The 15042-nt window shown below is 45.6% G+C and overlaps 2 protein-coding genes and 1 long non-coding RNA gene across 5 annotated transcripts; 2 read left to right on the top strand and 1 right to left on the bottom strand.

Moving 5' to 3' along the window:
- The first annotated feature begins 4696 nt into the window (after positions 1 to 4696).
- On the top strand, positions 4697 to 9358 carry LOC9267234 (uncharacterized). 3 transcript variants are annotated; one of them, XM_015778084.3, is made up of 3 exons: positions 4697 to 5186; positions 5284 to 5609; positions 7034 to 9358. In XM_015778084.3, the coding sequence occupies exon 3, from the start codon at positions 7228 to 7230 to the stop codon at positions 9211 to 9213; it is 1986 nt and encodes a 661-aa protein (XP_015633570.2). In that variant the 5' UTR covers positions 4697 to 5186; positions 5284 to 5609; positions 7034 to 7227; the 3' UTR covers positions 9214 to 9358. The 3 variants fall into 3 exon arrangements, with proteins under 3 accessions (XP_015633570.2, XP_015633571.2, XP_015633567.2); XM_015778085.3 differs by lacking the exon at positions 5284 to 5609 and having other exon boundaries at positions 4697 to 5113; XM_015778081.3 differs by lacking the exon at positions 5284 to 5609.
- A 511-nt stretch (positions 9359 to 9869) lies between these two features.
- On the bottom strand, positions 9870 to 11251 carry LOC112938744 (uncharacterized). Its single transcript, XM_026025002.2, is given in 3 exon segments — positions 9870 to 10224; positions 10227 to 11036; positions 11112 to 11251. Coding segments are annotated over 2 exon segments (1107 nt in total). The 5' UTR covers positions 11004 to 11036; positions 11112 to 11251; the 3' UTR covers positions 9870 to 9894.
- Positions 11252 to 13098: 1847 nt separating this feature from the next.
- LOC107280704 (uncharacterized) lies at positions 13099 to 15042 on the top strand. Its single transcript, XR_001545259.3, has 4 exons — positions 13099 to 13284; positions 13469 to 13572; positions 14162 to 14215; positions 14744 to 15042. It is a non-coding gene; the product is annotated as an uncharacterized lncRNA (long non-coding RNA).

The raw sequence follows: 15042 nt of genomic DNA, 5'->3' as shown, positions 1-15042 counted from the left end.
CCTAGAGGCGGGGCGGCAGCGACGGTGACGGCACACGGGGGAGGAGCTCGCCGGCCGTCCTCAAGCGGGGGAGGAGCCAGCCGGCCGTCCCGCAAGCTCGCCGGCTGTCCGTGCGCAAGGGGAGGAACACGCGGGCGTCCGTGTGCGGGGGAGGAGCTCGTCGACCGTCCGCCTGCCGTCCGCGCGCCGGGGCAGAAAATCGCCGGCGTCCGCGCGCAGGGGTGGAACTCGCCGGCCGTCCGCGCGCCTGGAGAGGAGCTCGCCGATGGTGGCGGTGGGAACGAGGTGGTGGGGAGCAGCAACGGTCGGAAGCGACGGCGGTGGCTATGGGGAGTGGCGGAGGCGGTCGGGAGTGGCAGCGGCCGTGGCGGTGGGGAGCGGCGCGGCGCCGTTGAGACAGTTTGCTGCCTCATGTCCCGGGAGCTGGAGCTCCTGCTGTTTTTGCTGGCCCTACGGGTGAGCGGTGACTCGGTGAGGTCGTCGCAGGTTCGGCGACGGCAGCGGCGTGGCCCGGGCTGCAGGTGGGGTTCTACCATGCCAAGTGCCCTGTCGCGGAGGACGTCGTGCTGGGCGAGATGAGGATGATCCTCGAGGAGGATCCCACGCTCGCGCCGTCTCTGCACCGGATGCATTACCACGACTGCTTTGTCCAGGTAATTAACAATTTTAATTGCCCAGGCTCAAGCTACTTCCTGCTCGTCCATGGCTATCGATCATCTGAGTGTTGGTTGCAGGGGTGTGACGTATCGATTATGCTGAGGTCGAGGAGCGGAAAGGGGGAGAGGGACGCGACGCCCAACCGGAGCATGCGAGGCTACGACGCCATCAATCAGATCAAGGAGAGGCTGGAGAGCATCTGCCCGCTCACCGCCGCTCCCCACCGCCGTCGTCCCGACCGCCGCCGCTCCTCCGACCAAAAGAAAGGCCGGGGGGAGAGAGATAAGGGAGAGAGAGGAGAGGAAGAAGGGAAGGAGAGGGAGGATGACATGTGGGTCCCACTTGTCAGTGGATCCTACAATACTCTTTTTTTTATGTGAATGGCATATGGGTTTCACATATTTTTTAATTCTAATGCCACGTAAGCGCCACGTAGGATAAAGACTTGGTCAACACCGCCACGTGGGCGCCACGTCAGCTAAAACCACCTCCAAAACCATTAAGGGTATTGTTTGCACCGGTTTTAATACTTGGAGTCGATATACCTGGTTTTATGGTTGGAGGTCATAAATCATACTCGGGGGATAGTTGAGGGAGTCAAAGTATACTTTTTCCTTAAATCAATAGATGTCATTAAAGATCAATGGTCAAGATGAAATAATTTTCTAAATAAACTGTCAGATTTTTCTGGTTAACGTGAGAGATTCCTTAAAGTATCCAATTAGTATAGGTATAGATAGATAGATAGATCGCAGGGGCATGCATATTATTGAGTTAAGCTGCGTCAATGAAAGGCCATCGTAGGCAATTGAGCTAAAGTGATGTACTTACAAATGTAGTTCTTTGTGAGTTTGTTGATAGTGAACTAAGTGTTAAATTTGTGCTATAAGCTGGTCTTTAGGGGCACAACTACGTCGATGTGGGACCCATATTTTAAGATATTACATAAGAAAGCCCTAGCAGCTATAGTCGACTTCAACCTTAGAGAGGCATTCATGCCTAATTTTAACGGAGTTAGGGTATCTACAATGCAAGACACCCACTGTGTCCTCACTAACTGAAGACACTCATATGGATACTCGTCTCACAATGAAAGCCACAACTAGATGGGTTCCTCAAAATCTGTGGGTATCTCTACTGAAAAGTCACCCCATTAAATTTCCTAATCTACCCTCGGCAACTCCTCCCTTTCTCTCGTCGCTCCTCTCTCTCCCCCTCTCTCATGCGTCCGATACTCCGATCCAATCCGCCGCGCCTCCCTCCTTAGCCTCTCTCTACCGCCGCTGCCGCGCCTCCCTCTTCGCCCTCCCAGCAACCACCGCCGCCTCCCTCCTCTCCCTCCCCAGCCGCCGCCGCTTTCTCCCACCACCGACGCCCTCCTCTCTCTCCCTCCGCACGGCGGGACATGGTGGCCGTGGCGAGCGGCCCGCGAGGCGCGGTGGCGGACGGCGAGCGGAGTGAGGAGGACGCGGCAGATAGTGTGCCACCTCCTACTCCGGCCCAGCGAGCGGTCAACGGCGAGCGGCGCGCGGATCCGTCCGTCGCCGCTGCGGATCCGTCATCGCCGAGCATGGATCCGTCGTCGCCGCGCGTGGATTTGTCATCGCTGCCGGCATCGTCTCTGGGTCGTCGCCAGCATTGTCTCCGCCGCTCGTCTCCCTCTTCCTCTCACCGCCACCACTGGCCTCTCGCTCCCTCTCTCTCTCCCGTCGCTGGCGGCCGTGAGGGCGATGAGTGATAGGGGCGAGGGGTGGAAGGGGAAATTTTTCGGTGGAAAAGGTGTCCACAAGCGACGCTCGCGCCCAACGCGTCCCCTCGGCTTCGTTCCCTGCCAAAAGCGAGCGAGGCACGCGTCCCCCAGCTGAGGGACGCGTTCCATTGTGAGGGGCCGACACGGACGGAAAGGCTAATGGACGGCGTTAGGGGCACGGGTTGAAGCTACGCATTGGTGATGGCCTTATAGTATTATCCAGTAGAAGTGGTATTTCTAGACTATTTATATATAGATGTGAAAATAAGTGATGAACACCGAGTTATGCAATGTAAATAAATTTCTAGTGTATTATCATTTTTAGTGGAACTAATGCAGTTTCGTTTATTAAAAATGCACCTAGCTTTCTTTTTTTTTGAAACAGTAGACAGTAGGAGTTTTACCGGATATATTAGAAGAAGAGAGTTGACCCTGTTTATAAAGGAAACCGGACTGGAAAACCATACAACTGCACGGTTTGCTAAAGGGAAATCGGCAAAACCTTACACAGAAGACACAAACAGCCCGTGACAAAACTACGAACCACTGAAGTAACCGAGAGAGGAGTAAGACCTTCTAGGCGAAGCCTCCAAGGAGGTGAACAACCCATAACTAGACTGGGATTTCACCCAAAGAGGGAGAGAGTCCATAAGGCAACACCTCAAAGGAGTAAACGACACCCGCAGACGTCGATGTTGCCGATCCTAGAAGACTAGGCAGGGCTTTCGCCCAAGACTCCCTCAAAATGTGTAGGACCTTCAAGAAGTCAGAGCAAAAGTGTTAAGTGTTATCGTTGCCCAGCTCATCGGCTAACCCTATGCACCTAGCTTACAAAACAATAACAATAAGTAAATAAATAGTGATGATAATAGGCGAGTTTATATATGACCAGGATAAAGGGATTTTTATTTCAATATGAGAGACATTCTTATCACGTTTAGTATTATATTAAAATCCACCATCTACATTCCCTTGCTGTGTATAGCGTTTTCTTTTAGCATTCTTTTTCTTGAACAACAAATAAGATATCGGTGCATCTATGCGAGCTTTCTTTCTGGGTTATATTCCGGAAATGTACTCCGGTTTATATTCCGTCCTTATAGTATTTAAAACATAACCTACGTTATTTGCCCGTGCGAATGTGCGGGCTACCTTCCTACTTAATATAATGGATACAAGGTAGAGTCTCTCTACCTTTTGCAGAAAAAAAACTACAAAACTATGAAACTACAGATCAGCACAAAATAAGAGGGAAAAATAAAATGAATAACATGAGATATCGAGTAAAAAGAAAAGCATATGCTACTCTGCATATACATCGTTGCATGATTCATACTCTAGATCCAAGATCCTGCGATGGTAGCCTACCACAAGTCCACAAGGCCTCAAAATATCTGTATAATAAACCAAATCATCAAAGAGAAAAAAAGGCCCATGCATATGAAAACTTTGCAGATTCACCGTTGCTACTTGCTACAATACAGATCCACGATACTGGATGCTCCGTTGTCACATGAAACAAAAAGAAGAGAAAGATCCAGCTCCTGCAATGCTAGCGTACCAAGTCCGCTGATTCAAATCCAGAAATCAAATCACAAAAATAAAGGGGGCACACCCATGTAAACTACACAGATTAATCTTTGCTAGTATACATATAGTATACACCGTAGATTCACGGTAGTTGCAACACATGAAAATGTAAAAAAAGAAACACAGTAGTATACATCGAGGTGATTCAAAACCCTAGAACAAACCAAAAAGAACAAATAAAATAGACAAAATATCTCGCCATGGATAAACCGGCGACGAAGACAGCGAAAGAAATCAGGCGACAGGAATCAAGGGAGATGGAGGGTTGCAGCGGCGGCGGAGGGGCGGAGATGAGATGAAGGAGAGGTGTGGATCTGGCGGCTGGGATTCCAGTGCTGATGGCGCACATGACAAAGACCTCAAGCCGAGCAGCGGCGGACGAATCTAGCGACGGCGCCCTCGAGCTGCATCTCGGATAGCGTCCACGTGAATAAGCTTGAGCTCGATTCACTCAAGGTCTGGAAGCTATTGGAAGGAAGCAGTGCAATTTACGATGACTCTTTACCTTGATTTTCATGAGTCTTTCTTTTCTCCAGCATCGTATACGTGTCTAATTGTGATTTTATATTTTAATTAATTATATATTGTAAATCTTTCTCAACTCTTTCTTAAATCTCTTGTTTTCTTCCCGTTGCAATGGCATTTTTTTCTAAGTACGTAAAAAATAAGAAAAATTCCGCCATCGCACGCAACGAAGACGACCGTCGCCTTCCTCCTCACCTTCACCGCGACACCGCTTTCTCCTCCGCGGCGCCAGCTGAGCTCTCCCTCCCTCCCCCCACCATGCGGCAGCGTCATGGCCTATTGGGCACCGGATCTGCCCGAGGACGGAGGTCGCCGGCGCCACATCCCACGGCGACACGCGACAGATGGAGGCGCCGAGGCAGTGAGCTCCGGGGAGATGGGAGGGTGGCCGAGGGCCGCGGCGGAGGCGGAGGCGGAGGCGGAGGGTGGGGGTGAGACGAAGGAGAGGCGGATCTGGCGGCTGGGATTCCTGGGCCGACGACGCACATGATGGGGACCACTAGCCGAGCGGCGGTGGACGAATCTGGCGACAGCGCCCTCGACCTGCATCTCGGCTGGTGTCCGAGCGAGATTGAGCTCGATTCACTCAAGGTGAGGAAGCTATTGGAGGAAGAGAAGTGCAACTTATGTGATCTCTTTACCTACATGAGATTCTTCGTTCTAGGTACATGCATGCCTCATGCTCAATTTATCAATTATGATTCAGGGATGTTCAGTTGACAACAAAATCCTGTATGTTTCTACATTTTCCTTATTATCAGAACGCGGGAGAGACAAATTGTCATCGCCAGCCCATGAAGCCTGACAATGTTTTCTGGAATATGACCAATCCCCTCCAAACAAATACAATACTTAGGACTTGTTCGGTTTAGAGGAGATTGAAGAGAATTGGAGGGGATTGAGTAAATCCCCTCCAATCCTTCCCTCACAGGGATTAACCAAACAGGTGGAAGCGGATTGATAGAGGGATATTGGGTGTGGGGAGGAGCCTCAACCAAATCCACATAGGGTTTGTTTATAGTACACGGCGAATAAAGCATGAAGGCATGAAGTAGCTGCTCCCACTTGACTATTTCACTTCAGGCCGGTATGCATTTTGGCCTATTTTTATTGGCTTGTCTTGAACAAATATTCATACTGCTACAACAAGCCTACAAAAATACTACAAACTTCCTGACTAGATTTTACCTACCTAACTTTGGATGGAAGCCTATTAGCACCCTTGAACTTTAATGCTAGATCCCCCGAGATTTGCAATACCGTTCATACAACCCTGTAAGGTGGAGTTTGTTAAACTGTGGTTAACCCAGTGATTTCAAGTCGCCTAGTCGGGACTAGTCATAAGGGCACCGACTAGTCGACTAATCGTGATTAGTCGTGACTAGTTGTAGATTAGTCAGTGACTATGGGCTAGGGGTACCCAGGATAATGTATAGATATTTATAAGTATTACTTACCATAGTATACTAGTATAGTATAGTACAAACTAAGGATAATCAGACTTACATAGTTGACAGTTCACACTTGACTTAAGGTCTTAAAGTTAAATCATTTACCTGTCCTTGTTGCAATAAGTCCTTCATCTTTTCTCCCCTCTCTCCCGTGACTAGATCTAGACTGCTGGTTCGGGTTAGATGAGGGGTACAGGCCTTCCTGGGCTGGGCTGGGCTGGGCTAAAGGCCTGCCACTGAAGTGTAAAGCCCAACACATATTTTTAGCCCTAACAGACTAGTCATCCACGACTAATCGTGACTAGTTGTGACTAGTCGGACGATAAGTTTTCTATCGAACTAATCGCTTCGAGGTTCCTGATTGAGATCAGGGTAGCGATAAGGACAACTAGTTACGATTAGTCGCGACTAATCAGACAACTTGAAAACACTGGGTTAACCCCAAGTTGTGTGGGTTTGCACTAGTTGGCTATTTTATTTCCTTTGGAAGCATTATATTCTTGCACTCCGTAATAGTCTTAATCACCATTCTGTGGTTGACCACAGTTTCCCGGTGTTCTTACAGACATTCTATAAACCGGCCAATTCTTTTGACAGTTACTCTTGATGGTGACCAAATGTTTCTCAATGAAACTATCTAGAAAATGGAATCCTGAGTGGAACCAAGCGGCTAATTGTGAAGCTATTGAATCAGTCTGCAGTTCTTTTTCTTTAGAGGAATGAATCTGTTTGTAGTACCACCTACCACCAATTTTATAATAGCAAGCAAGCTTAGCTAGTTGCCAGATAAACTAAAGTAGTAAACACTGGTCAATCAGTTAAGTTTACAAGCATACAAGCTCACAGTTTTTTTTTATCAAACTCTAGTCATCTTGCTTTGAGCCTATGAGATGATTGATCGCTCTCCTAGGTAACAAATTTGTTGATCGATCAGCTGGGCTGCCGGTATGTGTGCCCTCAGCCGTTAACTCTCACTTAATATGTCAAACGGTGAATGTGTGGTACACCATGAAACCTCATTTCAGTGCATAAGAAGTTAACAATATTGTCATGGCTGCAGGCTGGCTGAACCAGACGTCCCTGTTTGTCAACGATTGGGCGATCCGCATCGTGGTGCTCTGCAGCTTCGCCGCCCACCTCGTCCTCACGCTGTTTGCCGGAATCCGTCGGCGTAAAGCCACCGGCGTGCGGGCACTTGTCCTATGGCTGGCGTACCAGCTTGGCGGCTGGGCTGGGACGTATGCTCTCGGCAGCATGTCGCTCGGCCGCACAACGCAGCAGCAGCAACAGCAGCTGGCATTCTGGGCACCGTTCCTGCTCCTGCATCTTGCTGGCCCCGACAACATCACCGCCTACTCCCTTGAGGACACGGTTCTCGCCGGGAGACAGGTGCTCACCGTCACAGTACAGATCTTGGGAGCATCATATGTCCTGTACAAGCAGATATACAACCGTGACGGCGGCGGTAGCGCCTTGCTGTGGGTCTCTGTCGTCATGTTCGCCATCGGCATTGCCAAGTACGTGGAGAGGGCCGTGGCGATTAGGCAGGCCAACCTGGGAAAGATGAGAAGCTCAAACAAGAAGTGCAAGTTAGGAAAACGAAGCTTCGGAGATGTTAAAGAGGTGGGTAACGAGAGAACCTTGCTGGTTGCTCATGGCCTGCTCCATATCACCAAGGGTGCCTTCATCGATCATTCAGACGACGAGAATCCCCTGAAAAGTGATGCGGCACGATCACAAATATTTGGTCATGGATGGGAGGAGATGTGCAGGGTGGTGGAGATGGAGCTGTCCCTCATGTACGACATCCTCTACACCAAGGTAGCTGTGGTGCACACATGGTTCGGCTACATCATCCGTTTGGCGTCGCCGGTCGTCAGTGCCACCGCGTTCCTGCTGTTCTGGTTCCAAGGTAAAGATGAGCAGAGGAGGGCAGATGTGCTCATCACCTACATCTTGATGGTCGGCACCATCATCCTGGATGTCAGATGGCTTCTCAGGGCGATGGTGTCTACATGGACCTATTCGTTCCTGAACAATAGGCCAGATTGCTGGTTTCATGCCGCATGCTTGAGCTCCGGGAGGTGGCGCCTGCTCCGTCGTCTTGTCCTCTGTCTGGATCCATGCCGGCTGCTCGGCAAGGAACCAACTAGGTACAGGATGTGGTCAGGAACCGTTGGGCAGTACAACTTATTGCATGAGTGCACTCATGGCACGATCGGCATGTTTGGCTCGCTGCTGAAGAAGGTTGTATCAGATGACAGTTGGATGGAGTACCAATACCATGACGCAAGGGGTCTTGCAATTTCATCGGAGGTAAGGGAATTGTTGTTCCAACAGATATGGGAGCAACTCAAGACAGCATATCCAGCTGCGACTGTTGAGAAGACTAATTTACTCTCTTGCAGCAGTCTGGGATATGCCGGGAGTGCATGGAAGAACCGGGAGCTTGATGAAGCTATGAACTTTGCTCATGCATTCCAAGAGACAATCCTTATCTGGCACATCGCCACGGACATCTTCCTCTTGGTCAGTCGTCAATTTGCATCACCGTCCAACTCCAAGCAAGTACAGGTGATCATGGCGCTGTCGAATTACATGGCGTTCCTCGTAGCGGTCCGCCCAAGCATGCTACCAGGCCTTAAGCTACGCAGCCTGTACAAAGAAACTCACAAGGCTCTTGTGGAAATATTGCTCAAAGAAGGATATTCTGGTAGCTTGATAGAGAGAAAGGAGAAGCTGGCCGACAGGCTAATAGAAATGGAGAAGGAGAAGCAGGTCCAAATCTCAAACGCTCCAAAGAAGGTAAGCAACTGGAGGCCAGGTTATAGTAATCACAAGTCAAGGCCAGCAAAGGCAAGTGTTCTTTATGACGAGAATATAATTCTGTCTGATGGAGCTAAATTCGCCGAGGTGCTGCTAAGTAGAGCTTGGGTAGACAGCCCACATATAACCGCACATATCGAAATTAGCCCTGAGAGATATGAAAGGATTAAAGAGATGATTCCTAAATTGGAAGAACAGGTTGCGTTTGATATCTCGGTAATGCTGGACTATATCTTCAAGGCATGGGTTCGTATTCTGATGTATGCGTCCGTCCGATGCACAAGGGATTCTCATGCCAAGCAGCTCGCCTGTGGAGGCGAGCTCACAACAATTGTCTGGATACTCAACGAACACGCTGGCATATTTCGCATCCCCGGTGATGCCAGAGATGAAACTGGCGAGCTTGGAACCTAATGCCTAGTAACACAGCCTATCGTTAACCCGTGTGTTACACGGCCTATTGTTTGTTATTTGTATTATGAAGACTATAAATTAAAAATGTTTAAATAGATCGGTTACTAAAATTTGCTGAATATATACTAAATATGTTTTAAAGTTATGAGGATAAACATAACTTTATTTATAGTTTCCAGAATCAAAAATAGTATTTACCGATTTATATAGAATTCGTTCAAATATTTCTCTTGGTATATTCTATTTCTTAATTTAAAAGTTTTAAAATTGGAATTAATAAGTACCGATTTGTATTGATATTGGGGTTTCAATTTAGTATTTAATTTATAAATTGTGAATAAATAAGTACCTAGTTACACTTGATTTGATTTTCAACTATATATGTTTCTTAGGATTTAATGATTCTAAAACTTTAGTCAATATATCGAAGTCTTAATTATATCTTTTTTATATATTAATCATAATTACAAATATGTAGCTGTGCTTGATTTGGAGTTACATATGTTACAGGATGCAAATTATTTATTTCAAATTCTAAATCATAATTAATAAGTTTTAAATTGAGAGTCACTTAACCTATTAAATTTCAATCACAGAATATATAATTTTAAGAAAGTAATAAAGAGTATGTCGTACAGCAATCAGTACTCTCTCTATACATAAACGTTCGTTCTAGTCCACTCAAAAAATTACTAGTTGTTGCGAAATAACATGTATCCTAGTGGTTATAAGAGCAATTGCGTGCCTAAGCCAAATCCACCGGGCAGCACACAGAGAGGCAAACGTCCAACTTGACCCTAGTGCGCGCAACAGTGAGGTCACCTCTAGGAGGAAAGCACCGAGTAGCAAAACATATGTAATAGAAACATCAACTATGTTTTGACCACCTCTACCATTGAATTGGAAGATGAGTAATGAACCGGCCGTGGCAAGAGGCGAGACGAGTCGGATGCAATATCCAATCCAGTTATGTATCACACTCACCTTGGTGTACAACATATCGTACATGAGGGAGAGAGGGAGAGCTCAATTTCCGTCACTGCATACTTCTGTTCGTCCGTAAGGCCACGAAGTATTGCGGCGTCACTGGCACGGGTATCCCTAGTATTGTCATATGAAGAATCATCGACAACCGCATACTTGCAAATGTGGAACAGGGCGTGAGCATTACAGATCAGGAATTCCTCTTCATTAGCCTCCCTCCTAAAGTGCCCTTCATTACTGAAGCTCATCTGGTGGGGCTTATACTCAATGTGGGAATGGCACTTGGTATGCGGCTCCTTCTTGAGTGTACTCCGGATGGTGTCGATGTTGCCGGACATGAGTGCCCATGTCCTTTCCCCATACTTGACAACACCTACAACAAACATCAAAATGGTGGCGAGTAGGAGTGGGCTTCCACTGCCCCTGAATTGTTTGTAGAGGACATATGCAGCTCCCAAGACCTGCACAACGACAGTGAGAAGGTGTCGGAGCCAGAGCTTACTGTCCTCGAGGGAATATGCGGTGATGTTGTCCGGGCCACCAAGGTGCAACAGAAGGAATGGTGCCCAGAATGCCACCAGCTGGTGCTCACGCGGTGTGCCACCGAGGGAGAGGTGGCAGATGGCGTAGATCGCAGTGGAGTCAGCCAGCTGGTATGCCAACCACAGGAGAAGCCTCAGCACAGCTGGAGCTTCTCGGCGACGAATCCCGGCAAGCTGGAGTAGGATGATCTGCAGAGTGAAGCTCAAGAGCACCAGGATCTGGGTCGCCCACTCGTTCCAAAGATCCATTGGCCCACGTGCCATTGCTGCTGATGGGTCAGGGAAATCCTGCAATTGCTGTACTTGAAGATTAAGGTATATACATGTATATATGTATGCATTCCACGTTATTAACAACAAGAAGAAACTTACATGAGCTAGCTAGACGATCGATCACGCATAATTGGCTATGAAGCTTGGGAACAAGGAGAGCGAGAGCTGGTGGCAGTCAAAGCCAAACACTGATAGCACACACTCTCGAGTCGGCGAACGCAGTGCATCCTTACTTGTTGTGGGAGCTATGGATTAGTAGGTAGCTAATTTGCTAAGAACCAAGGAGTACAAGGTTTATATCCACTTTCAACAAGAAGCCAAACAAAAAGCTAAAAGTTTTGAGAACTGACGAGTGACGAATCGCGCATGTGACCGTACCTTTTTTTGCATCCGAGAGTATTGTCAGTAGTAAATTTTGGGATCAGGCGATTCGGTAGTTAAGTACGGTTCCAAACCATGTGCTTCCTTTCCTTGCCGGATGATTGTAGTGATAAGTGATAAGCTGTCTGCTTTTTGCGTCAGCGCCACGTTCTCCTTGCTGTTGCGCTTCCACCGTTGTCTCGTAGATTAAGGGGAAATCTAAGGGCTCTACCCTTTTTGAGCCAGAGATTGATTAGTTCATACCCCTCTGTTTTAAAATATAGCAACCTATAACCAGATGGGACGTATCCTAATAAAGCTCAAGAGCAGCATGATCTGGGTCGCCAACTCATTCCAAAGAACCGGCTGGGACATCTCCATGTCCAAATTCATACATAATACTAGGATATGTCTCATCCGGTTCTAGGTTGCTATATTCTGGGACAGAGGGAGTACGACTTTTGGATCATCTTTTTTCCTCGAGTAAATAATAAACTATCGCTAGCTACATATTATACACACTAGCTTTATACATACCGTAAACGGACTACCTATACATTTATCGACAATTTTTTCCTCAAAAATTTGACAGATGTAATTATAGTACAATCGTAGTGTAATTACATTGTAACTTATATGTAATTACACTGTAACTTATATGTAACTACACTGTAACTAAGTTTCACATAATTTTGAATCGTTAGATCTATTACAAGATTTGTTTTGGTGAGGAAGAAAACAAATCCTAGCACACATATATGTGAAAGAATTTGTTCCCATGACCTCCATTTTACCGAAATAACATGTTAAGGAGAGATTTTTCAAAGTTACATACAAGTTACACTATAGTTACAGTGTAATTAGATGCAAGTTACAGTGTAATTACACTACGATTGTACTGTAATTACATCTGTCAAATTTTTGAGAAAAAATTTGTCGACAAATATATAGCAAAATTGTACCGTAAATTATGGATACAAACGAAAATTGCGAGAGAAACTCAATGTCTGTTGTGATTAAATCCTCTCATATGATATAGTGACAACCAAATTAATTGTACATTAAAGATTGGATTTTTTTTCTCTCTGTAAAAGTTCCATAATTTTATATTTTCTCCACACTTTTAAAGAACTTAGCTTGGCTTGGTAGTGCAAAATATCAACAATTGTTTGAAGCTAAGTTCTTTGTCTTTCTCTTTTCATGGTTTCTTTGAAACAATTAATATTTGTTTGAAATAAGACCATAATTATATAAATTAATTATTACGTGCAGTGCACCTAGAATGAAATGTTTTATACTCAAGTTTATTCTATAAAATTAAATCGTGTTTGATTATTATTTTGTGATAAACAATTGGCATGTGAGATAACTGGGTTTTGATATTCAAAGACAATTGGCGAAGTGGGTTGTTGACTATGTGACCAGTCAGACCACCTAGCTCGACGGTCTGACTGTGTGAATACTTGAACTCTACTGTAATGCCCCGAATTTCGAATTACTATATTTCAGGGAATATTAGCACAAACGTGCAAAAGTTCAATTTTTAAACTGTTATTCGAATAGGCGATCAGGAACCATGGATGCGTAGAGCTTGCAGAGTAGTGCATAATAGACTATAAGTTTATAGTAATCGGAGTCCGATCACAGTCCCGGGGATTAAAACAATGTGGGCCGTTAGATATTTTCAGTCTCTTTATATAACCAACCAAAAGAAAAAAAAGAAAAAAAAAAGGGGAACGCTCCTGCAGCCAACCCTAGCCGCCACCACGCCTTCCGTCATGCGCCCTTGCCGCTGCCGCTGTCGACCCGGTTGCTGCCGCCGTCTTTGCGCCGCTGCCACGGCTATAGCCGGAGGCCGCAGCCGTCGTCATCCATCGCAACCGGTGTTTCCTTTCCGTTTTCCTTTTTCCCGGTGAGTTCCTGCTGCTGCACCTTCTTCTATCGTTGCTGATCTGTGTTGCTGCGGCGTGTGCTGCTGCGGCTGCTGCCGAGCTGCTGTTGCTGTTGCTTGTCCCTTGCTGCTGCTGCTAACCTTTTTCCTTGCTGCTGCTGTTGCTCCTAACGTGGCCCTGCTGCTGTTGCTGCTGCATGATCAGAGAAAAGGGTACCGAGAGGGTGTACATGAGGAACAAGGAAAAGAAAAGCAGAGCAACGTTGAGGAATTTCAGCAATTTCGCAAATTAGGGAAATTTGTCGCAAGGTAGTGCTCCTCCCCTGCAAAGGCAATTTCTCTTTAGTCCCTAGAAGTATAAGATTCAAATATAGGCTGAAACCGTATTTTCAAAGCTGGTATTAAACCATCAGGATTCAGGTTAGTTTTCCTAAATAAAGTTTGTAGTCATCGTCGATATATTTCTAACGGCGCAGGTTTCACTCAATTTTGATAAACAGTTTGGGAGAAACAACAAAAAAACAGTACTGCTGACCGGGTCCGGAAATCAGGACAGCGATTCGTTTTCCTTAATCTGGGATTTTCAGAGGCATAATCTGATTTTGTGCTCAACATGAAAGTTGTAGATAATTTTGTCTAGATGTCCAAAGTTATATTATTTGCTAGATTCCGTTAGACGGTTTGCGAGTTACGCATAAAATAGTAAGGGAACTCCTATAGGTTATTTAATACAAATCGGTAAAAAAAGTCTATATGTTCTAGGTTATCGGTTTTAGTAAATATCCCTTGTAACTGTCATTAGTTGAGTATATATGTTCTAGGTTATCGGTTTTAGTAAATATCCCTTGTAACTGTCATTAGTTGAGTATAGTGGTTTATGCGTAGTTTTGCTCCACAGGTGTGGAGGATTCCAATGTTGGAGGAGTTGAGTCAGATTATCGAAGGAGTTAAGGCAAGTACAAGATGGACTTGTGTGATGGATAAACTGTGTTACTTTGTTGGTTTCATTTACCCAAATATTATTCGAAGCTTCCTATTATCAATTGTGTGGTTTTGGTATTATGCTACCTATTCATATTTCACTTCATGTTCAAGTTCACGACGTTATTCATGTTTCATTCTTCCGGAAGTTTTTGTTTACATTATTCAAGTACCATGCGTAGTCATCGGAGTGCAATTTGAAATTTTTTTGTTTACTTATTCAAGTACCATGAGTAGTTATGGGAGTGCAATTTGGATCTTTATTCATTATCCTTGAGAAGTGCTGATCACGCTTACTCGGCTTACCGTAATACTAAGAGGATATTCACACCTGCCCGGGAGGGAACTACTACTTTTTGCCTCCTTCGTTTTAAATTAAAGGAAGTCAAATGTTTCATATTGGTTTTCTTATTGCATTAAACCTGTGTATGTTTTACTAGTTCAATATTGTATTTGCTGAGTATTCTTTACTCACTCTTGTGTTTAATTTGGTTTTTAGGTACCTAATGATATTGATCGGCATGGGACGGGAGTAGCACCCTTAAACTACACATTATTATTGCACATTATTGAAATTTAGTTTTAGACTATGTTTCTGCTTAGCATAAGTTTTGTATAGAACTTGTAACGGTCATTTAAAGTTCTGGTCCTTATTTTCATGTGGAATTTATGGAGATAGGATGGTTAGCAATATGTTGGTTAATTCGTTATTGATCTATCTTATAACTACCTGTCGTGGATGTCCGTATTTTTAGGAGAGACTACCAAAATTTCTAATAATTTCGGGAGTTAGTGGTT

Source organism: Oryza sativa, chromosome 4 (assembly GCF_034140825.1).
Source record: "Oryza sativa Japonica Group chromosome 4, ASM3414082v1".
Lineage (NCBI taxonomy): Eukaryota > Viridiplantae > Streptophyta > Magnoliopsida > Poales > Poaceae > Oryza > Oryza sativa.
The sequence above is the reverse complement of the archived record's forward strand: the minus strand, read 5'-3'. Positions and strand labels throughout refer to the sequence as shown.